The sequence below is a fragment of the Zea mays genome, chromosome 4 (genome assembly GCF_902167145.1).
Source record: "Zea mays cultivar B73 chromosome 4, Zm-B73-REFERENCE-NAM-5.0, whole genome shotgun sequence".
NCBI lineage: Eukaryota > Viridiplantae > Streptophyta > Magnoliopsida > Poales > Poaceae > Zea > Zea mays.
The window spans coordinates 29,657,821-29,684,811 of record NC_050099.1 but is presented as its reverse complement, the minus strand read 5'-3'; the positions used below and the strand labels follow the sequence as shown (position 1 = coordinate 29,684,811).

The 26,991-nt window shown below is 47.8% G+C and overlaps 2 protein-coding genes and 1 long non-coding RNA gene across 4 annotated transcripts; 1 reads left to right on the top strand and 2 right to left on the bottom strand.

Moving 5' to 3' along the window:
• Nucleotides 1-1,528: 1,528 nt before the first annotated feature.
• Nucleotides 1,529-3,623, top strand: LOC100279725 (Transcription factor GTE7). The gene is made up of 3 exons (NM_001152684.1): nucleotides 1,529-2,892; nucleotides 3,008-3,173; nucleotides 3,267-3,623. The coding sequence occupies exons 1-3, from the start codon at nucleotides 1,657-1,659 to the stop codon at nucleotides 3,317-3,319; spliced, it is 1,455 nt and encodes a 484-aa protein (NP_001146156.1). The 5' UTR covers nucleotides 1,529-1,656; the 3' UTR covers nucleotides 3,320-3,623.
• On the bottom strand, nucleotides 3,338-6,410 carry LOC103653000 (uncharacterized). Its single transcript, XR_565181.4, has 2 exons — nucleotides 5,838-6,410; nucleotides 3,338-4,136 (listed from the first exon to the last, which is right to left on the bottom strand). It is a non-coding gene; the product is annotated as an uncharacterized lncRNA (long non-coding RNA).
• A 388-nt stretch (nucleotides 6,411-6,798) lies between these two features.
• LOC100194303 (uncharacterized) lies at nucleotides 6,799-11,030 on the bottom strand. Of its 2 annotated transcripts, NM_001359451.1 has the most exons (16): nucleotides 10,660-10,979; nucleotides 10,324-10,422; nucleotides 10,086-10,214; nucleotides 9,784-9,906; nucleotides 9,454-9,549; nucleotides 9,239-9,328; nucleotides 9,044-9,154; nucleotides 8,844-8,945; nucleotides 8,635-8,772; nucleotides 8,455-8,546; nucleotides 8,259-8,376; nucleotides 8,002-8,093; nucleotides 7,816-7,903; nucleotides 7,653-7,744; nucleotides 7,231-7,562; nucleotides 6,833-7,107 (listed from the first exon to the last, which is right to left on the bottom strand). In NM_001359451.1, exons 1-16 carry the CDS (start codon nucleotides 10,906-10,908, stop codon nucleotides 7,079-7,081), a joined length of 1,980 nt encoding a protein of 659 aa, NP_001346380.1. In that variant the 5' UTR covers nucleotides 10,909-10,979; the 3' UTR covers nucleotides 6,833-7,078. The 2 variants fall into 2 exon arrangements, with proteins under 2 accessions (XP_008676637.1, NP_001346380.1); XM_008678415.3 differs by having other exon boundaries at nucleotides 6,799-7,562; nucleotides 10,660-11,030.
• Between the last annotated feature and the right edge of the window lie 15,961 nt (nucleotides 11,031-26,991).

Genomic DNA, 26,991 nt, shown 5'->3' with positions numbered 1-26,991 from the left:
GTCAAAGGTGGGATCGGGCTTGCTCTATCGAGCCTAGCGACCTTGCCCAAGTTTGAGGTTGTCCGAGGCCCCGAAATGGGGATGCCCTTGTGACCCTTTGTTACCTTCGTGGATCCTCTAGGGGTGAATATGGATGGTAGTCGCATTAGGCTTCCCTTTTGAGCCGACCGATCGTGTCGCCTTGGGCCATAGACCTAGGTCCTTTTTGGTAGAACCCCTCAAAGCTCGGTTGATGGAGGTGCCTTCAGTGGAGCTTAGGTTTGGTGGTGCCTAAGGGGTAGTAACGGTGGTGAGGTGCGGGTTGCAAAATGTACCCATACACGTAAGCTAGTTAATTAGGCTAGTATGAAGTATGTTTGTAAAACAACCTATAAACCTATTATGGAGTTATATGAGAGAACAACCAAACAACCTATAAACCTATTATGGAGTTATTTAAGAGAATTAGGTGGCGGAGAACTCATTATGCTTGAGTATGGCACCAGCCATATCTAATCTTTTAATACGCATATATTATATTATGAACACCAAGTAATATGTGGTGTGATGGTTAAAACCTGATATTTGTAGAAGCAAGTTGCAAGTTTGACAAGTTTGAATCCTGCTTGTGCAACATTGTTTATCATTTTTCCTTTTTCCTCCTTCTAGCTAGCAATATCTTCCTTTTCTTTTGTCATTCGACACGGGTTGTTAGGCTATGTCCGGTAGGTTCCTTATTTCATCCCTTATTTCTAACTTAATTTTGCAAACATTGTCATATACAGTTTCACGTCCTCTATTTTACACTACTCGCTGGAGACAGCCTTAGTAGCTATAATAATAAATAATTTAGTTATACAACTAACTGATGTGGATATGCTAGAGAGCTATTTAGATTTTTTAATCGTCTAACATATATGCACGTGACATGTCACCACTCCACGACTTCAGACTTTAAATTACACGTAATATGATATTCACATAACGTGGTGAGGTACAGTGCATTTATGTCACCTTTGAAATACTAATTAGGAAAAAAGGCTGAATTCACCGTGGTCTTCTTAAGAACTTTCAGGGCTGTGTCTGAAACTCTGAATAAATACACCAAAATGATCGCAGAAGTCGGACTGCTCGTGAGACGCACACAATTTGTGTGGTCCAAACTCGCGCGAGAAGCTCGACCTAAAACTCTCACGCTCACTCAGCATACGCGCACTTTGTGCACCCACTTCCACTGCTTCCGGGGCCCACGACTCCCTAACACACACGTCATCTGGTCCGTCCCAAGTTTCAAGCTTTCAACCACCACACAAACCGCCTGCGTCCTCGTAGCATTTCGCACAGCTCGACCAGTCCTCAGATGGCTTCCACGTGGCACGCCCAGCATCCCCTCCCTCCACGCTCCGCTGCCCGCGGTCACGGGACTGCCATCACTGACTGTCGGATCCTCCAGAGAACGGCTCAGATCCTGCCCGGACCGGCGCGGGCAGCACCCACGCTGCTATTTAAAGCACCCCCACTCCGCTCCTCTCATCCTCGCCCGCAACACCATTTCCGAACGGGTCGCGCCCGAGCCCGATATGCCCGCGAAGCCCAGGCCCAGCCAGACCCAAAGCGATGCGACGGAGATCGTGAGATCGCGCGCCGCAGCCTCCTCCCCCGCCCCCGCCGCCGGCGATGACCTCCGCAGTCCTCGCCGGCCGGAATGAGGTCCACCAGGCGCATCAGCACCACCGCCAATGGGCTGGCGCCCGCGTCCCGCTCATGCCCAAGCCGTCCTCCAACCCTAACCCTAGGCGCCACCGCGCGGGCCCAAACCCTATCCCCAGTGGCTCGCCGCCGGAGCCGCGGGCCGCTCCGGCCGTCGCGGCCGAGCCCTCGCCGTCGCCTTCGGGGCACCTGAACTTCAGGCCGTCGGAAATGACCCCCGCCGAGGCCCGGCACCTCCGCGCGCGGCTCACCAGCGAGCTCTGCCGCGTCCGCGCTTTCCTCTCCCGCATCGACTCGTGGCAGGACGGGCAGCGCCGGCGCCGGGGCCCCGAGCCCCCCGCGCGCGGCCCGTCCCCGCCGCCGGCGCTGGTGGAGGCGATGCGGAAGCGGTGCGCGGACATCCTGATGCGGCTGCGGAGGTCGAAGAAGAGCGTGTGGTTCAACTCCCCGGTCGACGTGGAGGGCCTCAAGCTGCACGACTACCGCGCCATCATCCGGAGCCCCATGGATCTCGGCACCGTCAAGCAGAACCTCACCGCCGGCCGGTACCCCTCGCACGAGGCGTTCGCTGGCGACGTCCGGCTCACCTTCAACAACGCGCTGCGGTACAACCCGCCCGACCACCACGTGCACAGGTACGCCGGCAACCTCCTCGCCTCGTTCGAGGGGATGTACAAGGAGGCCGTCTCGTGGTTCGAGCAGCAGCGCCAGCAGCTCGAGCCACCAATGCAGCCCGATTTGCCGCCGCCGCCACAGCTCCCGGTCGTCTCTGTGCCAGTGCAAGCGCCCCCGAGGATGGGTGGGGGCGGGAGGAGGCCCAAGCCCAAGGCCCGGGAGCCAAACAAGAGGGAGATGGACGAGGAGGAGAAGCAGAAGCTGAGGGTAGAGATCGAGAACTTACCCGAGGAGAAGATGCTGAATGTGCTGCAGATTGTGCAGAAGAGGAACAGCGATCCAGCGTTCACTGGGGAGGTTGTCGAGCTCGATTTCGACGAGCTGGATATGGAGACCCTCTGGGAGCTCGATCGGTTCGTGGTCAATTGGAGGAAGGCTCTGAAGAAGAGCCAGCGGAACTCTATGGTGAATGGCGATGCTGCCGCGGCGGTGAATGGAGACGCCATCGATGTGACAGTTGTTCCGGACGACGACGACATGGTCGAGGTTGCTGTCAATCCGTCCGTGGCGGTCGAGATCGGAGAGTCGGTATGGCATTCAGAAGGGCTCTGGCTGTTTTTATATGGTCTTTTTAACCAGTGATGTTTGGACTGCATTCCGATGTTGATCCTGTTTTGTTTCGTTTCGTTTCGTTTTTGGACAGGCTGACGTTCCAGAGAAAGAAATGGAGGCCGAGATGGTCGACGATTACGTGGATATAGGCGACGAGATGCCGACAGTGAATTACCAGTCAGTGGAGATCGAGAGGGATTCCCCGGCGGCTGCCAGCAGCTCAAGCGGATCAGGAAGTGGCTCGTCTTCATCCAGCGGTACAGCTCAAATGAGTAATCTGTCACCATGAATGGAATGCAGAGTTATCGATTGAGTAGCTCGTTAACTCGTTAAAACAAAATTCCTTGCAGATTCCGACTCGGACTCCGATTCTGACGGGGACGATGCCAGCGCCCCGCACTAGGTGTGGCTGTTGTTGCTGTTTTATCTGACTGTACTGTAGGATTAGCGATGAGTAGGTGACTGAAAAGGTTCCATTTGATGAGGCGTTTTGAAGAACGGTATAGAGAAGCCTGTAGGGAACTCTTGTTCATGCAATGCAAGTGGTTGTGTTCGTCTGTGTATGTGTGGGTGCAGCATTTAGGTTGTCGGTACTTGGGTGATGGGTAGGTGGTAGATGCTTGGGTAGATTGGGAGGCTTCTGTAAAGAGGGGAATATAAGCTGGAACAAAGAGGAAAAGTAGCAATGCCGGCCGGGGCATTTCTTCATGACGTCTGCTGCTTTCTTTGTACTACTACTCTCTTTGTTCTAAAGTATAATTTATTCTTTTTTTGGGGGTGGGGGGAGTCAAATCATATCAACAGTCAAACTTATAACATTTATGACACCAAATAGTTATCACTTTGAAATATAATTAATAAATGACACTTTTATTACATAAATTTGGTTAAAATACTCTTGAGTCTTCGAACTCTTTCAGGAAGGCTAAAGTAATTTATAATTTAGTTAAAATCACTTATAACTCGGAACAGATGGGAAACTGCGGTAGCCGGTATGGGCGCATCAGAAAAAGTTCGCTGGAGTGCCGTGATTTGGTGCCGACACACTGAAATACCGTCGATCTGCAGGCTGCCACCGGCCACCGCATCAGAACTCATGTTCACCGCTTGCCTTTCTTCTCCTGTTCACCTCGCGTGTGTTCGCTCGCTCACTCTCCCCACATTTTGGGTAGCGCAACTGGGAGACAGTTGTCGCCACCTCCATACGCCAGGTACAGGTACTGTTGCAAAATCAGGTGAGAAACAACTGCCCAGATAAAGGAACAATTCACTAGCGCAATATGTAGTATTGTTAGCACAATGTAATTGTCTTGGTGTGGTACTGACACTATTGCTATGGTTGAATATGCCTCAAGTTGTGCTAACCCAAAATGCTTTAAAATATGCTTTGCTTGATTACATGGTGACAAAATAATATATGTTGTAGTTTGAATTCAACTAAATGGCATAGAGAAGTCAATAAACAACTAATTCATTGTCCTTCATGCATTTGTCCTAAAACTTTATAGAAATACATTTTTGTTTTGGTATATTGGAACCTTGCCCCTGTATTTTTTTTCTTCAGACCTCGCAACTATAATAGATTTACTCAAATATTTGTTGTCTGAGGTGTTTCAATTTCAAGCTGAGGTTAAACAATTAACAAATGTCACCTTGGTACGCGTTGCAATCCATTTATTAGCTCTTAGAAGCTTCTCATTAAGAAGTTACATGAACTTGGCTACATTGATCTTGCTGATTGTAAGGTTTGTTGTTATAAATCTTTGATGAAGGCAAAGAGCTAGACAAAGAGTTTCAGCAGATAACCAAGCACAAGCAGAAAAATCAGGTTGTTCGCATCCAACATTTTAGCCTTGTCATAAATTACCTAAGTCCGTTTAACAAGAATTGTTCTACCTTCTCATATATATGAATTAACTTGATGAATTATCACTTATATTACAAAATATGCATATTGATTTTGCAAATGATATATTGTCATTATCACTTATATTACAGTTTTTTAGAGCACGTGGGGCGCGCACCAGTTAATAGTTATATATAAGTGTGATCACTTTCTCTTTTGTTAGTGAGCTCCTACAGGATGCAGGTGTTGGGCCCTGCACTCTAAGGTGGCTTATTTGGCGACAAGAGAATTGAAGTAGATTGGAGTGAAAATTAGTTTTATTTCTCCTTAATTCTTATGTTACCAAAGGAGCCGTGAATGGACTAGAATCCCCTTTCTATTTAAAAATGAATAGAAAGAGGATTCTAGAATCTCAATTCCCTCTAATCCTGAGCTAGTTTGAGAGCAGGGGAAAACAGAAAGAGAAAACTTCCCATAAATAATTAAATATCTTATTCAAACCAAGAGAATTTAAGTTTCTAAACCTAGGAAGAGAAAACTACATAAATAACTATCTTATTCAAATGCCATCTAAGTGGACTTCTTATTCTAGGTAAAGGCTAGAAAGGGCATTTAAATTTATTCAAATGTCATCTAAGTGGATAGATTCCAAACTAGCTCTAACACTGTGTCCAACAATTCACTCATAGTCATCCAAAGCAATGTTTTGCATAAAATGGAGTTTTAATATGAGTATGAAGATGGTGAAGGCTATTTCCAACATATCTCTTATTTTATCACATATTTCAAATTTTACTCTGTAAATAGTGTCAAATAGTATCATCTATAATTCTACATCCATTATTTTACACTAACTTTTATCCGCTGGAGACAGTCTAAGGATAGATAAGGTATGTAGGTGCAAAAATAGAGGGGGTGGAGAGCGGCGGGCTGCCATAGCTGTGATGAAAGATGGGGTAAGAGTAACTCTAAAAGAACACCAAAAAATTCTCTCCAAAAACATTTTATTGGAGGCTGCTGAAAATTTCTTTTCCCCAAATAATTATAAACCTACATCAGATTGCTAATAACTAACCTTAAAACTTTTAAACAAACTTCGTTGAACCTTGCGCACGACGTCACCTCAAGTATGTATGCATCGGCTTGTCTCCGATGCCATCCCCACGACCTCCTCATGTGTCTAGCTCGCGCTTGCGCCGCCGTTCCTCGCCATGGCAGCATCCTCCTCGTCGGCAAGGACAAGCTCTACTCGCTCGACCGCTCACCGGCATCGCGCGGCTCGCCGCGGTGCTACTGCTACTACTACTTGTATTACCTCAAGCGCCCGTGGCTGGTGTACCTCGTCAATTTCGCGTGCTACAAACATCCTCCTAGCGTCTGGTGAACCGCATGCGCCACTGGATGGATGGATTGGGGAAAATCGCGTCGCGTAAATTTGCGGGAGGGTGGCACTCGGATGCGGGATGCCGGATATTTTGGCAGAACTTGGGGGAGCTGTTGTATGGGAAACTTTTTTTGTTTCCATGTCTAAAACGGGTTTTGGGTATGTTTTAGTCACCTTTTGGAATTGCTCTAAGGGAAGGGACGGCCGGACTGGCGAACCTGAGAAGTGATGCCGGCGGTTCTGGCTATGCAGAACGCTCACGAGCAAGGGTTGACGGTTTTTTTAAGGAGGAATACAATTCAACATATTAGAAGAATATTCTTACCACTCCGTTCCAGACTTCCTTCTATACTTTTAGAAAAATAATGTTTTAAAAAAAACTTTGGTTTTGGACTGATATGATTTCGAGTTGCTAACGCTGGACGAATTTGCACATTATAAGTTTTTTAAAAAAACATGGCTTGGCAAATTAATGGTGTTCTAAAACTGTAGTTTTCTTATAAGAGATAACCGCGTCTACAATAGAACCCAAAGACTATAAAACCACGGTCTTATTTTTTTAAAAAAAAAATATTAGGCATCAAAAAAGAGCATCAGCTATTTTCTATGCAACTAAAACGATGGCATTGCCTCTAGTAATAGTTTTAGTCGCTTCAGAACTAAGATTTCGTTTTGCTCCATTCCCATTTCAGTTCGGCATAGTAGCCTGAGTACAGCCGCTTCTTATAAACGACAGGTGGATAACAAAACCAAACTACAGATGTATCGCAACAACAAAACGGTGTATTGCAGCATAGGCAACACAAGGAAAATCCAGAAACCACTACAGTAAATAGTAGACAAAAAATACCAAATTCCAGTTACGGTACCACAACAAGACCAAAAAAACACAATTTCATTGGATCCTTTTGCCGCATCCTCCGCGTTCATCATCAATCATCACCAAAAGTAGTCTTCTTTCCTGTGCAAATAAGAGGTAGTACAGCAGTGACCTCAAGCTTTTTGAAGCCAGAAACCACAGGGCGGCAATTTTTTTGCTCAAACCAAAATGCAGTGAACTTCACAATTACAGGATGAGTTGTACCTGCACTGGGAGTGCCAGCGCTGTGCTTGTTACCAAAGCCACGGCCACCACGTCCTCGGCCGCCATCCCTACCACCACGTCGGCCACCGAATCTGCCGCCACCATCCCTGCCCCCAGATCTTTCACCAAATCTACCACCACCACGCCGGCCACCAGAACGGTCACCAAATCTCCCACCAGAACGGCCACCAGATCTACCACCACCACGCTGGCCATCGCCTCTTGGTTTGGCTTCATCAACATAAAGCTCATAGCCACCACCAATGTCAGAGCCACTGAGCTCAAGGGCTTTAGACACAGAGTCCTGATCCTTGAAGTCTATGTAAGCCATTCTACAGAGTTGGATCAACACACTATGATTAGTAAGCCTAAATTTCAGACGGTAGTTACTGGGTGTTGGTGTTCCATGTAGCAGAACTCACCCTTTTATTGCACCAGATTCATGATCAGTCGGGATAGAGACCCTTGTCATCTCACCACAATCACTAAAATGTTGTTCGAGAGAGCTCCGGATCTGTATTCAGTGTCATAAGCATTGTTATGGCATTTGAGATAAAAAAAAATATCGAAACAAAAATAAATTACCTCATCCTCTGAAAGATTTTTATCAAAGCCCCGGATAAATATTGAGCTGCTGTTACCCCGAGCAGCCTTCTGGAAAGATCCATCATTGCTGTTTCAGTTCACCCAAACGATACTTGGTTAATAAAAACGATGCAGGCAACAGAAAGCGCATAATAATGCTCTTAAGAAATATTAAGATCATCTTACCCGCTGCGAGGAGTTTGTGTACTTCTTCCTTTAGCGAAGTCAAGTCTTACTTCACGACCATGCAGCTCCTTTGATTGCTTCTCTTTATATGCCTGGTAGAAAACAATCCATGAGATATCTTGCTTAATTGAGTATTTGTAAATATATCAGTTGGAAGACAGAATTTTATGCAGAAAACAAAATTCCACAACAGCTTACATTCAAAGATAAACTCAAAATGACAAAATACAAAAGAATAAACAAAAACACAAAATTACCTTTGCAGCAGCTTCAGCTGAAACAAATTCAACATAGCAAAATCCTTTACGATTGCCATCATCATGTGTAGGAAAACGAACATCAACAACCTCACCAACGTCCTCAAAAAATTCTTTCCTGCAAACATTAGTATTATAATTAGAACGCTGCTACAAAAAAACTCTAATATAATGTGTGCCCTGAAACCAAACTTACACATCATCAAATTCAGCTTTCCAGGGGACATTTCCCATAAAAAGTGTATTCACCTCCGTTGATTCACTTTGGGAGCCAGTAGGCGTCTTAGGCTGCCATAGTATCAAATTATAAATGTCGCATCTATGAATTTATGAAACTTCGTAAAAAGAACAAAAACTCAATATCACATGTACATACTTCTTTGGTAGCAGTTTTCTTTTCAGAGGCGTGCACAGCAGCCTTCTTTGGAGTATTAGCAGGCTCTTCACTGTCTTTATCACTCTCGTCTTCAGAAGATTCATCCTCCGATCCACTGTTTTCTGATACTTTTGGAGCCTGATAAAGCATCTAGTTAATACTGGTTAATATTAATAATACGTTGCCTACATCCAAGAATTTGTATGTACCTTCTTTTCTTCAACTTTTGTTGGCTCATCATCCGAACTTTCCTCACTACTGTCATCTTCATCCTCACTGCTGCTTTCTTTTTTTGCAGCTGAAAGTGCTTCCTATTAACAGAAGAAATACAATGTGAACAATGGAACATCCTGAGAAAAATAATAAAAATGTGCAAAGAAAAATAAACAAGTTAGAGTATTTGCAACACCTTCTGCTTCTTTTGAGGAGGTTCTTCATCCTCATCAGTGTCTGAGTCATCACTTGATTCATCTTTCATTTTTGAAGCAGCTCTCTTAGCAGGCTGAGTTTTACTTGCATCCTAAGGAATTCAGAAATAAGGTAAACAAAATGACAAAACACATAATATGCAAACGTTTACAACATTATTTGTTTTTAAAATTACCTCAACCTCAGAATCACTCTCTGACTCACTTTCACTGGAATCTTCCTTTTTGATAGTTGCTGCTGGAGCCTTTGACTTTGGAGGCACTTCCTGAATATAATAATGTTACAACTAAAATATGCTTAAACATGGAAATTATTTGCTCAAGGTGAAGAACAGAAACAGTATATACAATGGTTAACCCAAATATATGTGAACAAGCAGAATGCACACACCTCATCTGAGTCATCATCAGAGTCACTCTCAGAAGAATCTCCCTTTTTCTTTTGTGCAACAGCCACAGATGTTTTCTTTAGTGGGGCAGCAGGTTTCTGAAAAATGCATACAGAAGAGGAATTATACCATCTAGTGGCTAAGCTAAATAAAAGCATCTCAGGGCACACACAACATAATACAGGTCAGGGTGAATGTGATGATAAATCAGTGAACACATATCTGGATGTTAGGTTACAAATGGCATTGAATCAGAAAACCAATGAAAATGGTATCATTAATCTTACAGTAAAATGGAATTAAAGGCAAACAAACATGAATGTTCCACTCACAACATCATCGTCTGACTCATCATCAGAACTGCTCCCATCGCTGCTGCTTTCTTGCTTGCCTTTCTTCAAACCATTTTTAGCAACGGCACCCAAGGGTTTAGCAGCAGCCTTCTTTGCAGGTTCCTGAATCAAAAAAAACATGGGTTGGTAGCTCAACATCTGAGAAGTACATTGAAATAATCAATTGGTTGGCTACAAAATTCCTAGGGTAATGACAACTAAACCATTAGTATGTGCTGCCATGGTGGTAAATGAAATTAACTGTGCACAAGACATAAGACAAACAGGAAACTTCAACTCACATCATCACTGTCGTCATCCGACTCATCTTCAGAACTGTCCTCATCGCTGCTGCTCTCTTGCTTGACTGTCTTCGAACCATTTTTCGCAACTGCAGCCAAGGGTTTAGCAGCAGGCTTCTTTGCAGGTTCCTTAATGAGAAGATGAATTAGCATCTAAGAACTCTGAACACTACATTAACAATTCAATTTGCTTGCTGCTGATTTTTTTCAGCATTAAAACCCAAAAATGATAGCATACCTCATCAGATTCAGAGGTCTCATCGCTGGTGTCATCATCACTGGACTCTTGTTTAGCAATCTTGGGAGCAGGCGCCTTCTTTGGCTGTACCTTCTTAACCTGTAGAAACAGAAGTTAACTATGTTCAAGAAGAAACTTCGATAGATAAAAAATCATCACCGTTATAAGCCATACTCAGACTCAGATTATGCAGGGGACTAGATCATCTACTGCATCAGCTATTTCTGTCTACCCTCCCCAACTCAATCAAATCATAAAAATTCTACAAATAAAAAAATCCCATTCAAAAAACCCGCCATAGGTACAAGAGAAACAAGAAGAAGCATCATCGCATACCTCCTCTTCGGACTCGGAGTCCTCTTCAGAGTCACTGCTGCTGCTCTCAGCCTTCTTGGGGGGAGGCTGCTTCTTGGACTTCTTGGCGTCCTTCTTGGACGTCGGCACGGCCTTCGCCGGTGGCGCCGCCTTCTGCTTCTTCGCGCTCACGGCCTTCTCGATCTCTTCCTCCGCCTCCCGTTTCTTCCCCTTGGGCACCGCCGCTGGCGCCGCAGCCACGGCGGCCGCCTTCTTGCTTGACTTGCCCATCGGAGGAGAGAGGGAGGAGGCCGGGTGGGAGCGGAGAAACCCTAGTGGCTGCTAGGGTTTTTGGGCAGGAGGGGTTTCTAGGAGCTGGCGACGGAAGGTGGTTTATAGGCTGCGGTGGTCTGATTCCATGGGCCTTGGTGGGCTTTTACGAACCTTGTTTGTCTGTGCGCACTACAAAGGTCCACGGTCTTGGTGTCCAAACGAAAAATGTTAGCTTCGAACAAGAAAAAATCTCTCTCTTCAATATAAACATTTTTGCAAAATTTAGCGGTTCCCAAACATGTTTAACTATGTCATTCATGTCCATAAATTAGTAAATCAGTTGTTTGAAAATAACTTGTTCTATTATATCATTCAACTCTGACCAACAGTTTAAATCTTCAAAATTATTATATTGTGTTATTATAGTGCCAAATCACCCATTTAGAACCCGTCTACGACCGTGTCTAGTTCACCTATATAGTCACCCAGAATATTTGTTTATATTTTTTTACATTGTAGACTGCATTGTTCGTTGAGTGGAGTTTAAATATAGGTATAGATGATGAATAAGCTGTTGAAAATAAGCTAAATGGATCTAGTGCAATATCCATATGTATTGTTGTGGAATCAAGTTAGCTCCATCTCTCCCTAAGCTCCCTCTAAGATTCTCTTTAACGCAGCAATCCCCTATCAATGTAGATGTTTGGGAGCTCCCTTGCGCTAAACCGGTGACCCCTACGATCTCTCATGCCGGCTTGGACGCAAACGCAAGGGCACACCGGATGTGGGGGAACGTCAACCATCCCATTTTCCCTCGATATTGTTGCTCTACAGTGTTTGTTATTTGAGAAAAATTATTAATAAATGTTAAATAGGTATGAAAAATGATGTTTTATGGTTGTAGTGTGGTATAGGAGGATAGTGTAGGGAAAATTGTTGTAAGAGCACATCCAACAGAAAGCATAAAAGGACCTCGGAAGCATTTATCATGGCAGGAGGCGTTTTTATGTCCTCCAACAGCTTGTTCATCTTCTTCCCAGTAATATGTGACTCTCCCTCCCGCATATTTTTGCAAGTCAAATCCTTCCCCAATCGCCCTAGCGCACGCTGTTTCGCGCGCTATTTCTGGCCCCCGTGCGCAGCTTTGTTGTTTCTGATGGCGGGAAGCGTCGGTGGTGGCGGGATATGCTCTAGCGGCAGCGGTGGAGGCGGTGGGATACATATGAGCGGATGTCACACCCGGTTTTAGAAGGCAAACCGAATGCGAACCATGTACGTGTTAGGATCAGCAATTCACGTACACAGCAGTTACATACCATGGACATCATCACACAGTGCTCAAATAGTATTAAAAAGGGAAATAGTCGATTACATCATATATCTGAGACATCCACATAGTCTTTACAATAAATCAAAGTGCGGAAAAGAAACGTAGATAAACGCGGCCTTCACAGGCACGCCTAGAACTCGTCGTAGTCTTGGAACTCCTAGAAGTCTCCTTCCACGGCTTCATCTTCTCCTGAGCAGTGGTTGCAATGCTGACAACCTGGGGATGGGGGGTTTGGTGTGTATAGCAAGGGTGAGTACACATCAACATACTCAGCAAGTATCATGTTTGGCTGTAGTGGACTAGCTTTATGTGGGGGTAAGTCAAGCAGTTGCTTTTAGTTGGTCAGATTATTATTTACTAGTAGAAAGCCAGGTTTTAACATTAACCCAAGTTATTAGCCCGATGCACCCTTTCCGAACGGAAAGAATACCACTTACCAGCACCATAGTCATAACCAGAACCATCAATCTCATTGCCACATGTAAACCAAAATGTCTCTAATCAAGTATCACTAATCACTGGAGCTCCCTTGGCCGCTCATAACCGCGAGCACGGCTGATATATCAGTTTTCAAACACTCTGCAGAGGTTGTGCACTTTACCCACAAGTCGTGATTCCCTTTCTGCCCGGAGATCATGACTCTCCATTGATCACTACCAAGGTGACCCAGCAGGGCATCACTACGTAGCCTTTACAAAGATTCTCTGGGGATGTAGCCACCCGTTAGGTTTCCTAAATGCACCGCACTCCTCCCCAAGGGGCAAACCCAAGCTTGGCAGAGCGAGCCGCATATACCGAGCCCCATTGACAACACGACGGCTAAGCGAACTACACCCCGGGTCATCTAATTATTCAGCTAAGGGCACCCCATTCCACCCTCATGGTTGCACTGTTTTCCCGGGGCGGTCATCCAAAGAACAGGTCCTTACGGAGAGGCACACGAGAAACCACTCGAGTCCCCTTAAGGGCCACAAGTTTCATCATCATAATCAAAAAGGAAAACAGCGTATCATAGATAATCTCATCATGTTCATTGATTATAGTTGAGCAATAGCATAAAGCTAAACAATAATAATCCAACCCAAATAGGTAAACAAGGACATGGATAGCAAAGCTAGTAAATCTTTAGGCTTAAATGTATAATGCGGGAGGTGAATTAAAGAATGAATAGGACAGAGATAGGTCAAGGGACACTTGCCTCCACCAACCGACTGCTGCTCAGGGGCTTCTTCTGCGAGTTCTTCGGGCTCTTCAACTGGATCGTTCTCTATGCGAGCGCAAACATACATACATCCACATATTTAATACAAAAGAACAGTACACCGTACAATAGAGTGCAGTAAGTAAACAGATGTTCCACGCGGGTTCACAATTAAGGCTAAGAGAGAAAGAGAAAAAAGACAGTCGAGAAACGATCACGTTACATTATTGTGAATTAAACCACTCGCTCAATTGAAAGGTGTTAATGTAGACACTATGTTTAGCATAAAGTAAAGTCATGTTTCATGTCTAATCATTGTAAACAATTGAAGGTGAATGAAAGAGAGGGGTCGCACGTCGAGACGTACAACACGGCATTTAGATTAAATTAAGAGGTAAACGACTCGCCACGCGACAGAGCGCACAACGAGACACTTGCACTAATTTTAAAGAGACGATAAGCATCGCACGACGAAGCGCACGACGGCATACGCCAACAGGGTTGGGTTTAAAGTGGAGCGTCGCGCGTCTGGACGCGCGACATCGCACCTTAAACAATCTGAAATTAAAATAGATTGTCGCGCGACGAAGCACGCAGCACAACACCTTAATATTTATAGATTAAAAGAATCGTCGCGCGACGAAGCGCACGACGCAGCACGTCGACTAAACAATTTAAAATAGAATAAAACGAGATTAAACGCAGTGCGAACACGGTCGCACGCGCGAAAGCACGTTATGCGTGCCGAAGGCACGCGGGACGCGAATCGCCGGGGCATGGACACGGGGCCAGGCACGGCCGCGGGGGCGCGCGACGAGGGTGTAGCCGTCGGGGCACGGCCGGAGAGCGGGGGCTTGCGACGGGCGGGCTCGGCGAGGCGAGGGCGCGACGGGCAGGGGCCGAGCCACCGGCGCCGGACGCGGGCGGGGAGCCGTGGGCGCGGTGCCGGGAGGGGCTCGCCGGGGGCGGCGCAGCTCGCCGAGGGGCGCGGGGGGGGGGGGGGGGGGGGGGAGGGTGCTGCGCGCCGGGGGCGGGCGCGGGGCTCAGGGCGGCGTGGCGCGGCCGGCCGGGGCCGGGGAGAGGGAGGGAGGGGGAGAGGAGAGGGAGGAGGGGGCTTACCGCGCGGGGGAGGGCGGCGGCGGCGCATAGGGGGAGGGGTCGGGCGGTTGGGCAGGGGAGAGGTTGGGAGGGGGAGAGAATGACGGGCGGGGCCCGCAGGGGAGGGGAGAGAAATTTGGGGGGAGGGGAGGGGGCGGCTGGGCCGGCTTGGGCCCAAAGCGGGGCACGCGCGGGGGCGTGAGGGGGGGGGGGAGAGGCCGGCTGGGCCGGCTGGCCAGCTGGGCCGGGCACGAGGGGGGCGGCTGGGCCGAAATGGGAGGAGAGGGGGAAAGAGAGAAGAAAAAGGTTTTCCTTTTTCTAAAATCTATTTTTCTCTAGATGAATGCATTCACATTTTCAAACAATCAAAAAGGATGCATGGTTCGGCATGGTGCATCAACCAAAACAAAATATTTTAGGGTTTTGCTTTACATGGGATCTCAGGCCGAATCCCGCTATAACTTTGGAAAAGATCAAGGTTTAGCGAGGAGAAAAGGGAAAAGGAAAGGGTAACGCCCGAATTTGGTGAGGGAAAAGAAGAAAAAAATTCTACCCCCAAATTCAGGGCGTTACAAACCTATCCCCCTTAAAAGAATCTCGCCCTCGAGATTCAGGGTTGGCTAGCAAAGAGCTCAGGGTATTTGGCCATCAGATCATCCTCACGCTCCCAGGTTGCTTCTTCCTCTGAATGATGATTCCATCTGACCTTGCACATTCTGATGGTCTTCCTTCGGGTGACTCTGTCTGCAGCCTCAAGGATTTGCGCTGGTTTCTCTGTGTAGGTCAAGTCCTCCTGGACTTCGAGACCTTCCACTGGCAACTGCTCTTCCGGCACACGCAAGCACTTCTTCAACTGAGACACATGAAAGACATCATGCACAGCAGACAAATTTCTGGTAGGCTGAGCTGATAGGCCACTTCTCCACGCCTTGCGAGAATTTGATACGGACCGATGTAGCGGGGTGCTAGCTTGCCTTTGACTCCGAATCTTCTAACTCCTCTGATCGGTGACACTTTCAGATAGACAAAGTCTCCGACTTCGAAACTCAGCTCTCTTCTTCTTGTGTCTGCATAACTCCACTGCCTTGATTGCGCTAACTTCAGATTTTCTCGGACCATCTTGATGTTCTCTTCGGCTTCAAGCAGAATGTCTGGCCCAAACACTTGTTTTTCTCCAGGCTGATCCCATTGCAACGGAGTTCTACAACTCCTTCCATAGAGCGCTTCAAATGGTGACATCTTTAAACTGGCCTGGTAACTGTTGTTATAGGAGAACTCTGCATAAGGCAATCGCTTGTCCCATCCGGACTGATCTTGCAACGCACAGGCTCTCAACATGTCTTCAAGAATTTGATTGGTCCTTTCGGTCTGACCATCTGTCTGCGGATGATAAGCTGAACTGAAATTCAGATGTGTGCCCAAGGCTTCATGCAACTGCTGCCAGAAATGAGAGGTGAACTGCGTTCCTCTGTCTGACACTATCTTCTTTGGCACACCATGAAGACAAACGATCCGAGACATGTACAACTCTGCCAATACTGCACTGCTGTAGTTGGTCTTGATAGGTATGAAGTGGGCTGACTTGGTCAAGCGGTCCACCACTACCCAAATAGAATCGTAGCCGGCTCGAGTGCGAGGCAATCCGACTATGAAATCCATACCGATTTCATCCCATTTCCACTGAGGGATTTGCAACGGTTGCAACAATCCAGCTGGTCTCTGGTGCTCTGCTTTGATCCGTCGACAACTATCACACATAGCCACATGCTCTGCGATTTCCCTCTTCATTCCGTACCACCAGAATTTCTTCTTCAGATCTTGATACATCTTCTCACTGCCCGGGTGAATCGAATAGGCTGTCTCATGAGCTTCCTTGAGGATCAACTCCCGAATAGACTGGACATTGGGAACGCACAAGCGGTCTTTGAACCATATCACACCTTCTGCATCTTCCCAAAAATCTTTGCCTCTGCCGTCTAGAATCAGTCGCCGGATCTCACTGATCTTCTCATCATTCTTCTGCGCTTCTTTGATTTCCCGCTCCAGGGTAGGTTCCAACTCAATTGTGACTCCTCGCGAATTGTTCATAAATCCGAGACTCAACCTGTCAAACTCCTTGGCCAACTCATAAGGCATCGGACGAGCGACCATAAGGTTGACTTGACTCTTCCTGCTCAAAGCATCTGCCACTACGTTTTCTTTGCTTGGATGGTAGTGAATCTCCAACTCATAGTCTTTGATCAGCTCTAACCATCTTTGTTGCCTCATATTCAGCTCTAACTGAGTGAATATGTACTTCAGACTCTTGTGGTCTGTGTAAACATCACATTTCTGTCCATACAGATAGTGCCTCCATGTCTTCAGTGCGTGAACCACTGCTGCCAACTCTAGATCATGGATTGGGTAATTCTTCTCATGAACTTTCAGCTGTCGGGACGAGTAAGCCACAACTCTTCCCTCTTGCATCAACACGCATCCCAAACCAGTGTAACAAGCATCGCAATACACCGAGAAGGGCTTATGCACATCAGGCAAGACTAAAACAGGCGATGTAGTCAACTTTTCTTTCAGCGCTTCAAAGGCCTCTTGACATTTCTGGGTCCACTTAAACTCAACTTTGTTGCCTAGCAACGATGTCATTGGTTTCGCAATCTTCGAGAACCCTTCAATGAATTGCCGATAATATCCGGCCATTCTAATGAAGCTCTTGATTCCTCGAGCATCTGTTGGCGCTTTCTAGTTCAGAATGTCTGCTACTTTCTTCGGATCCACAGCCAATCCTTCTTTGTTGATTATATGACCCAAGAACAGGACTTCACTGATCCAGAACTCGCACTTGCTCAACTTTGCATACAACTGGTGCTCTCGCAATCTCTGCAACACCATCCTTAAATGATCCGCATGCTCTGCTTCGCTTTGAGAATAAATCAGAATGTCATCGATGAATACCACCACAAACTTATCGAGATAGTCCATGAATACACTATTCATCAGATTCATGAAAAAGGCTGGTGCATTGGTCAAACCAAAAGACATCACAGTGAACTCATACAACCCATACTTAGTAATGAAGGCCGTCTTCGGAATGTCCGAAGGTCAGATCCTGAGTTGATGGTAACCTGACCTCAGATCGATCTTGGAGAACACACTGGCTCCTCTCAACTGGTCGAACAAATCTTCTATTCTGGGCAAAGGGTACTTGTTCTTGATCGTGACTTCATTCAGAGCTCGATAATCGATACACATCCTTTTGGTGCCATCTTTCTTCTCCACAAATAGGACAGGGGCGGCCCAAGGCGAGGTGCTTGGCCGGATGTAACCTTTCTTTGACAGCTCATCAATCTGCTTCTTAAGCTCAACCAACTCTGGTCCAGATATTCTGTAAGCTCTCTTAAAGATGGGGGCGGTTCCAGGAAGAAGCTCTATGGCAAACTCAACTTTCCGCTCTGGTGGCATACCTGGTAAATCCTTTGGAAACACATCCGGAAACTCCGACACAATCTTGATCCTCTCAATTGGGTCTGCTTCACTGCTATCAACAGCCATCTGATAACAACTTCCTTTCTTTGGCTCAGGCGGCACTAACTCGGTCACCACTTCCTCTCCTAGTGGGGACACCAACTTGATTGTCCTCTTATCACAATTGATAACTGCCTGATACTTATCTAGCCAATTCATCCCTAGGATGACATCTATTCCCTGAGTACCCATTACTATGAGGTTAGCGGGAAATGCTATCCCCCTTATTTCCACACTTATTGTTGGGGGCCTTCGGCTTCCGAAGGTCCTCAAAAACGTGATTTGACAATGTTTTCTAAGTATGCAAGCAGGTATCTTCAGAATCAGGTTGCGGGTATACAAAAGCATGGTCAAGTCGAAGCTTGACTGAAATGGAGGACGATCATGACGAAGGATGAAACGATCACGAAGCTGTGTGCAGAGGAGCTTCGACATGACAGCAGAAAGGGGAAACCGACTTAAAGATGAAAAGACAAATCAGCCCTCGAAGAATTACTATAGTGTTATTGATAAAAGTAAAGGGCATTAATGTAATTTTATACGGGCTGCATCCCGTGTCTATAAATAGATGAACAGTATTCCTGTACTGTTCACACGGACTTGGCATTGACATCACACTTGTACCCTCATTTTCCTTCAAGCCGAAGGTACATTTGTAATTTGTCATCATTTATATAAGAAAAATGAATAGAAATAAATTAATAGTAATGTTTAAAGTATTTATATTGTTTTTTGTATTTTATACATAAATCTTTTCTTATCTTTTATTATGATTATGAAGGTATGACCTTCATAACCTTCGTCCGAAATTCATTATACCCAAGGGGAGATAATGTTTCGAAGGACGAAGGGCTTTAATATTTAACATTGTGTGTTGCCTTGTTCTTGATTCATAGCATTTGAGAACAAGTCCCCAACACTTATATTCAAACAAATGCTATCGGCTCGAATTCTACCACCGGCTGAGTCAATTTGAATGGGGGTTGACATGGTAGTTATTGGAAGATTATGTGCTTCTACCCATGATGCAGTAATGAAAGAATGCGTTGCTCCGGTATCAAATAACACTTCTGCAATATGGGAGTCGATTGAGAACATACCTACTATCATGTCGGGGGTCTCCTGAACTGCTTCAGCCTCCAAGTGATTCAGTCTCCCTTGGTTATAACGCGGCTGAGAGCGGTTGCCTGCTCCAGGCTGAGACACGTTCTGCTTTGTTGGGGCATTGGGGCCTGATTGCTGCTGGGCTGCCTTCTTCGGACATTGCATCACCCAGTGGCCCTGCTCTCTACAGTGGAAACATGCTCTGTTTCCAACCTGAGCTGGTGCTGCCTGACTATTCTGCTGGTTTGCTGGGGCAGGAAGACGAGGCGCTTGCTGATTCTGCCTCTGGAACTGGCCTCCTCCTGACTGATTGTTCTGACGATTCTGATACTGGTGCTGAGGATACTGCCTTTGGAACTGCTGATGCTGCTGAGGTGGACGCTGGTTCTGTCTGAACTGCTGAGGTTGATTGCCTGAGAAACGAGGACGGTTGCTGCTTCCAGGCTGGGGTCCACTGATCTTGCGCTTGCGATCCTCCATCTCCTTACGCTTCCTCTCTGTCATGATTGCTCTGTCAATCAAGTGCTGAAATGTTGGGAAGGTATGATTCATCGGCTGATACTGAAGAGGGTCAACCAAGCCTCTCAGGAAACGGTACTGTCTCTTGGCATCGGTGTTGACATCCTCAGGAGCATAGCGAGACAGCTGCAGAAACCTGTCTCGGTACTCGCTAACAGACGATGACCCTTGCTTGAGGGCCAGGAACTCCTCCTTCTTCATTGTCATCAGACCTGCAGGAACATGGTACTGACGAAAGCTACCTCTGAACTCTTCCCAGGTGATGGTGTCGGGGTTGGCATGGGTGGCGAGATAAGACTCCCACCATGACTGAGCTGCTTCTCTCACCAGATGGGGACCATACAGGACTTTCTCCCTGTCATCGCACTGAGCGGTATGCAACTCTCGCTCCACAGTGCGCAGCCAGTCTTCAGCATCCATGGGGTCAGAAGAATGAGCAAACGTTGGGGGATGACCTCTCATGAATTCAGCACGCTTGTCCCTGGGCATCTGAGGCATCTGAGGCTGGGGTGGTGCCTGCTGCTGCTGCTGAATAGCGGCCAGAGTCTGACCGATGGCTTGAACTGCCTGGGTCTGCATCAGGAACATCTGCTCGATGGACATCGGGGGCGGGGGCGGCAGTTGCTGTTGCTGGGGTACCTCTTCCTGCTGAGCTGCTTGCTCCTGCTGAGCACGCCTTCCTCCTCTATGCCTGTTCTCTGACATCTGCAGAATGCAACCACACATCAGAACTGATCTTGCAAATCTTGCAGCATAAGAAAAGAGTATAGAATTCTCCACAACCCTGAACAGATGAGCATCTTCACTGATCTCCAACACAGACCAACACAGCTTCTCAGATAAAGAGGAAAGTGGAATAAAAGGCTTCCCAACTAGATAACTAACTCCATTAACATAACAGGTAAACCAAAAATGCAGGGGGTACCCGCACTCTGGTGACAGTCATTACAAAGATCCAAATCAAACATAGTTCATCATGACAAACATAAATGCACATGATATAGCAAACTACCCTGTCTAACTAAGACTAACTAAGAGCGAGACTAACGCTAGGACTGTAGCTTCTACGTATATATTTTGTATTAATTACAAGATCCGACTCTAACGATCTATGGTTCTAGATTTATCTTGGTCTTGCAGTCGGGATTGCCATAAGACTGGTGTCCATGCCGAGGTGAGCGGTACGGGTGCTGAGTCCCGACGGGAGCGGGGGAACCATCATCCAGGTGACGACGTTCCGCGCGCTCAGCCCGCAGCAGGGCGATCTCAGCGCGAGCCCTACTCAGCTCGTCTAGCGCATGGTCCAGCTCCGTGTTTAGCACGACGGCTAGGTTGACTGTGCTGCTCAACCTAGGATTGTCCTCGCCAACAGGTGAGACAATCACGCCTCCTGTGCTGCCAGATGGACGGTGGGGGTAATGCTTCAGGTTGAGACTGTCAGCTACCCCACCGAGAACCGAGCAGTAGTGCGAAAGCGCATGCCGTGCAGCATCTTGCATGGCCGCCTCAACTGAGTCCCGCTCAGAGATAGAATAGTGCTCTGAGCAGGCCTCCGCACCCTGGAGACTATTCTCAGGACGGCGCACCAAGCAGGTCGCCTCCCAACGGTCCGGGTAGACCCCGCGACTATGCTGGTAGACCACACAACGATACTCGATAGACCAAGTACGCCGGTTAAGTGCCCGACGTAGCAGGGTGTCGAGCGCATCATGGAAGTGACACCCGCGAGCAGCGTCGCGAGTGATGGGTCGAGCAACCCATCCTTCCGGCTCCTGGTCAGCAGAGAAGTCGGTGTCGTGGCTCGAGCTGTCATCGCCACCTCCGTCGTCTGGGTCTCCTCCAGCAGCTACTCCAGAGGCTGGGGCGCCCAGTGGTGGTGCAGGGGGCGCCTCCAGAGGAAGCACAGGGGAGCAGCTCCTCACAGACTCTATCTCCTGCTGGAGCGAGAAAGAAGAGCCCTGCTGCTCCTGTCGTCAACGCTCCTGCTCCTCATGCAGGTGGTGGTGCAGCCTCTCCAAGCGACTGGACTGACCGGCCACGGGACGACGAAGCAGACACTCAGCAAGACGAGAAGGTAAGAAGGGGATGACGGACTTTCGTGCAGTGTGTCTAAGACGAGCCATCTACAAAAGACACCGCAAGCAAAAGAGTGAGAACAGAATTAATGTGACCAGCAAGTAATAAACCATAAATAAATGAAGGATTAGAATAAAACATAATTCTCAGCAAGGTATAATTTATAGTAGAACATAGGTTTGGTCGGTATGACCAACTTTTGAAGGGATATCAAAGTCAAGGCAGGGACAGAGGTCTATAATCCTTAGAACGACCATTCTACTCTAGGTTAGCGGTCCTACAGTCAGCACGGCTTTGATACCACTTATGTCACACCCAGTTTTAGAAGGCAAACCGAATGCGAACCATGTACGTGCCAGGATCAGCAATTCACGTACACAGCAGTTACATAACATGGACATCATCACACAGTGCTCAAATAGTATTAAAAAGGGAAATAGTCGATTACATCATATGTCTGAGACATCCACATAGTCTTTACAATAAATCAAAGTGCGGAAAAGAAACATAGATAAACGCGGCCTTCACAGGCAGCCGACTGGGGGTTGCCGCTAACCCACGCCTAGAACTCGTCGTAGTCTTGGAACTCCTGGAAGTCTCCTTCCACGGCTTCATCTTCTCCTGAGCAGTGGTTGCAATGCTGACAACCTGGGGATGGGGGGGGGTTTGGTGTGTAGAGCAAGGGTGAGTACACATCAACATACTCAGCAAGTATCCTGTTTGGTTGTAGTGGACTAGCTTTATGTGGGGGTAAGTCAAGCAGTTGCTTTTAGTTGGTCAGATTATTATTTACTAGTAGAAAGCCAGGTTTTAACATTAACCCAAGTTATTAGCCCGATGTACCCTTTCCAAACGGAAAGAATACCACTTACCAGCAACATAGTCATAACCAGAACCATCAATCTCATTGCCACCTGTAAACCAAAATGTCTCTGATCAAGTACCACTAATCACTGGAGCTCCCTTGGCCGCTCATAACCGTGAGCACGACTGATATATCAGTTTTCAAACACTCTGCAGAGGTTGTGCACTTTACCCACAAGCCGTGATTCCCTTTCTGCCCGGAGATCATGACTCTCCATTGATCAGTACCAAGGTGACCCAGCAGGGCATCACTACGTAGCCTTTACAAAGATTCCCCGGGGATGTAGCCACCCGTTAGGTTTCCTAAATGCACCACACTCCTCCCCAAGGGGCAAACCCAAGCTTAGCAGAGCGAGCCGCATACACCGAGCCCCATTGACGGCACGACGGCTAAGCGAACTACACCCCGGGTCATCTAATTATTCAGCTAAGGGCACCCCATTCCACCCTCATGGTTGCACTGTTTTCCCAGGCGGTCATCCAAAGAACAGGTCCTTACGGAGAGGCACTCGAGAAACCACTCGAGTCCCCTTAAGGGCCACAAGTTCCATCATCATAATCAAAAGGGAAAACAGCGTATCATAGATAATCTCATCATGTTCATTGATTATAGTTGAGCAATAGCATAAAGCTAAACAATAATAATCCAACCCAAATAGGTAAACAAGGACATGGATAGCAAAGCTAGTAAATCCTTAGGCATAAATGTGTAATGCGGGAGGTGAATTAAAGAATGAATAGGACAGAGATAGGTCAAGGGACACTTGCCTCCACCAACCGACTGCTGCTCAGGGGCTTCTCCTGCGAGTTCTTCGGGCTCTTCAACCGGATTGTTCTCTATGCGAGCGCAAACATACATACATCCACATATTTAATACAAAAGAACAGTACACCATACAATAGAGTGCAGTAAGTAAACAGACGTTCCATACGGGTTCGCAATTAAGGCTAAGAGACACTTGCACTAATTTTAAAGAGACGGTAAGCATCGCGCGACGAAGCGCACGACGGCATACGCCAACAGGGTTGGGTTTAAAGTGGAGCGTCGCGCGTCTGGACGCGCGACATCGCACCTTAAACAATCTGAAATTAAAATAGATTGTCGCGCGACGAAGCACGCGACACAACACCTTAATATTTATAGATTAAAAGAATCGTCGCGCGACGAAGCGCACGACGCAGCACGACGACTAAACAATTTAAAATAGAATAAAACGAGATTAAGCGCAGTGCGAACACGGTCACACGCGCGAAAGCACGTTACGCGTGCCGAAGGCACGCGGGACGCGAATCGCCGGGGCATGGACACGGGGCCAGGCATGGTCGCCGGGGAGCGCGACGAGTGCGTAGCCGTCGGGGCACGGTCGGAGAGCGGGGGCTTGCGACGGGTGGGCTCGGCGAGGCGAGGGCGCGACGGGCAGGGGCCGAGCCACCGGCGCCGGACGCGGGCGGGGAGCCGCTGGCGCGGGGCCGGGAGGGGCTCGCCGGGGGCGGGCGGGGGGGGGGGGGGGGCTCGCCGGGGGCGGGCGCGAGGCTCGGGGCGGCGCGGACGCCATGGTCGGGGCCGGGGAGAGGGAGGGAGGGGAGAGGGAGGAGGGGGCTTACCGCGCGGGGGAGGGCGCGCGGCGGCGGCGGCGGCGCGCATGGGGAGGGGTCGGGCGGTTGGGCAGGGGAGAGGGAGGGAGGGGGAGAGAATGACGGGCGGGGCCCGCAGGGGAGGGGAGAGAAATTTGGGGGGAGGGGAGGGGGATGGCTGGGCCGGCTTGGGCCCAAAGCGGGGCTCGCGCGGGGGCGTGAGGGGGGGAGAGGCCGGCTGGGCCGGGCGCGAGGGGGGCGGCTGGGCCGAAATGGGAGGAGAGGGGGAAAGAGAGAAGAAAAAGGTTTTCCTTTTTCTAAAATCTATTTTCTCTAGATGAATGCATTCACATTTTCAAACAATCAAAAGGATGCATGGTTCGGCATGGTGCATCAACCAAAACAAAATATTTTAGGGTTTTGCTTTACATGGGATCTCAGGCTGAATCCCGCTATAACTTTGGAAAAGATCAAGGTTTAGCGAGGAGAAAAGGGAAAAGGAAAGGGTAACACCCGAATTTGGTGAGGGAAAAGAAGAAAAAATTCTACCCCCAAATTCAGGGCGTTACAACGGAGGAGGCGGAGACAGAGGTGGAATCGACTTCCGACAGCGCGAGATGCTCTCTGCTCGCAACACTACTCTGAATCGGCCAGCGCAATCCATCGAATGCTGGGTCCCCCATAGGCAGATGGCCGGTAATGGAGAAATCTATCTAGCTTATATCTGGCTTTTCCTTCATGTGGCGTCTCCATCGTTTTAGAGAATGTTAAGGGTCTGTTTGGAATAGATTCTGTGCAGCTTCTGGTGGGGAAAAGCTGGATCTTGGTGCCAAACTCCTGGATTCTCCACCTGATTCTCCTGGAAGCGTTCTTCCCACCGCACCGTTTCAACATGGATGGAGAATCGGCTCTACGGCCGTGTCGCGAGGAAGCGGGTGATTCCTACATTACCTCTTCACATTGTGCACACTAGTGTGTGATGCTGTTCGTATATTTTAGGCTTGAGTATAGCGTGGCAAAAGGTAAGGAACGTGTTCATTTCTAACGAAGGTTTAACTCACGTAAATTCAACACATGTTTCTGATGAAGGTTTAACTCATGTTTGGAACAGTATATCCATGCGCTGCTTCCATTGCAGTTGTTAAGTGTACCTTTAATCCTCATGTTCAGATGTTAACAATACGATAATTTGAACATTTAAGCATATAGACTTCAGGCACTGATATTTAATAATCTGGTCAGTCCCATAATGCACTAGTTGGTTGTCTGTATTTATTTGTTTTCTTTTTTTAATCAGAATCTACAATCTCATAATCTGCGTATCCAAACATCCAGATTCTACCCACCAGCTTCTCTCCACAGCATCCGAACCAAACACCGAGATTCTAACCACCAGCTTCTCCCCACAGTCAGCTTTTCCCCACAGCCAGCTTTTCAGAAAAGCTCTTCAGGAAAAAGCCGAACCAAACAGGCCCTAACTTAACTGGTTGCAGTTTCAGTCTGCTCTTATTAAGTTTTAAGCATCAGAGTTGTAAGCATAAGTGATATTCGCCTAGAGGGGGGTGAATAGGGCGAAACTGAAATTTACAAATATAAACACAACTACAAGCCGGGTTAGCGTTAGAAATATGATCGAGTCCGCGAGAGAGGGTGGAAAACAAATCGCAAGCAAATAAGAAGTGTGACACGCGGATTTGTTTTACTGAGGTTCGGTTCTCGCAAACCTACTCCCCGTTGAGGAGGCCACAAAGGCCGGGTCTCTTTCAACCCTTTCCCTCTCTCAAACGGTCCCTCGGACCGAGTGAGCTTTCTCTTCTCAATCACTTGGAACACAAAGTTCCCACAAGGACCACCACAAGATTGGTGTCTCTTGCCTCAATTACAAGTGAGTTTGATCGCAATGAAAGATTGAAAGAAGAAAGCAATCCAAGCGCAAGAGCTCGAAAGAACACAAGCAAATCTCTCTCTCTAGTCACTAGGGCGTTGTGTGGAATTTGGAGAGGATTTGATCTCTTTGGTGTGTCTAGAATTGAATGCTAGAGCTCTTGTAAGTAGTTGGGAAGTGGAAAACTTGGATGCAATGAATGGTGGGGTGGTTGGGGTATTTATAGCCCCAACCACCAAAAGTGGCCGTTAGGAGGCTGTCTGTTCGATGACGCACCGGACAGTCCGGTGCACACCGGACATGTCCGGTGCCCCAGCCACGTCACCAGTGCCGTTGGAATCTGACCGTTGGAGTTCTGACTTCTGGGCCCGCCTCGATGTCTGGTGGCGCACCGGACATGGACTGTTCAGTGTCTGGTGCGCCGGTATGGGCGCGCCTGCCTTCTGCGCGCGCTGCGCGCGCATTTAATGCGTTGCAGGTAGCCGTTGGCGCGAGGTAGCCGTTGCTCCGAGGATGCACCGGACAGTCCGGCGCACACCGGACATGTCCGGTGAATTATAGCGGAGCAGCCTTCGTAAAATCCCGAGGCTGGCGAGTTCCGGAGCAGCGTCTTCGTTGGAGCACCGGACACTGTCCGGTGTACACCGGACAGTCCGGTGTACACCGGACAGTCCGGTGAATTATAGCGCGCTGACTCTGGATTTTCCCGAAGGTGACAAGTTGGAGTTGGATTCCTCTGGTGCACCGGACACTGTCCGGTGGTGCACCGGACACTGTCCGGTGGCACACCGGACAGTCCGGTGCGCCAGACCAGAGGAGCCTTCGGTAGCTCCTTTGCTCTTTTGTCGAACCCAACATTTGGTCCTTTTATTGGCTAAATGTGAACCTTTTGCACCTGTAAAACTTTATAAACTAGAACAAACTAGTTAG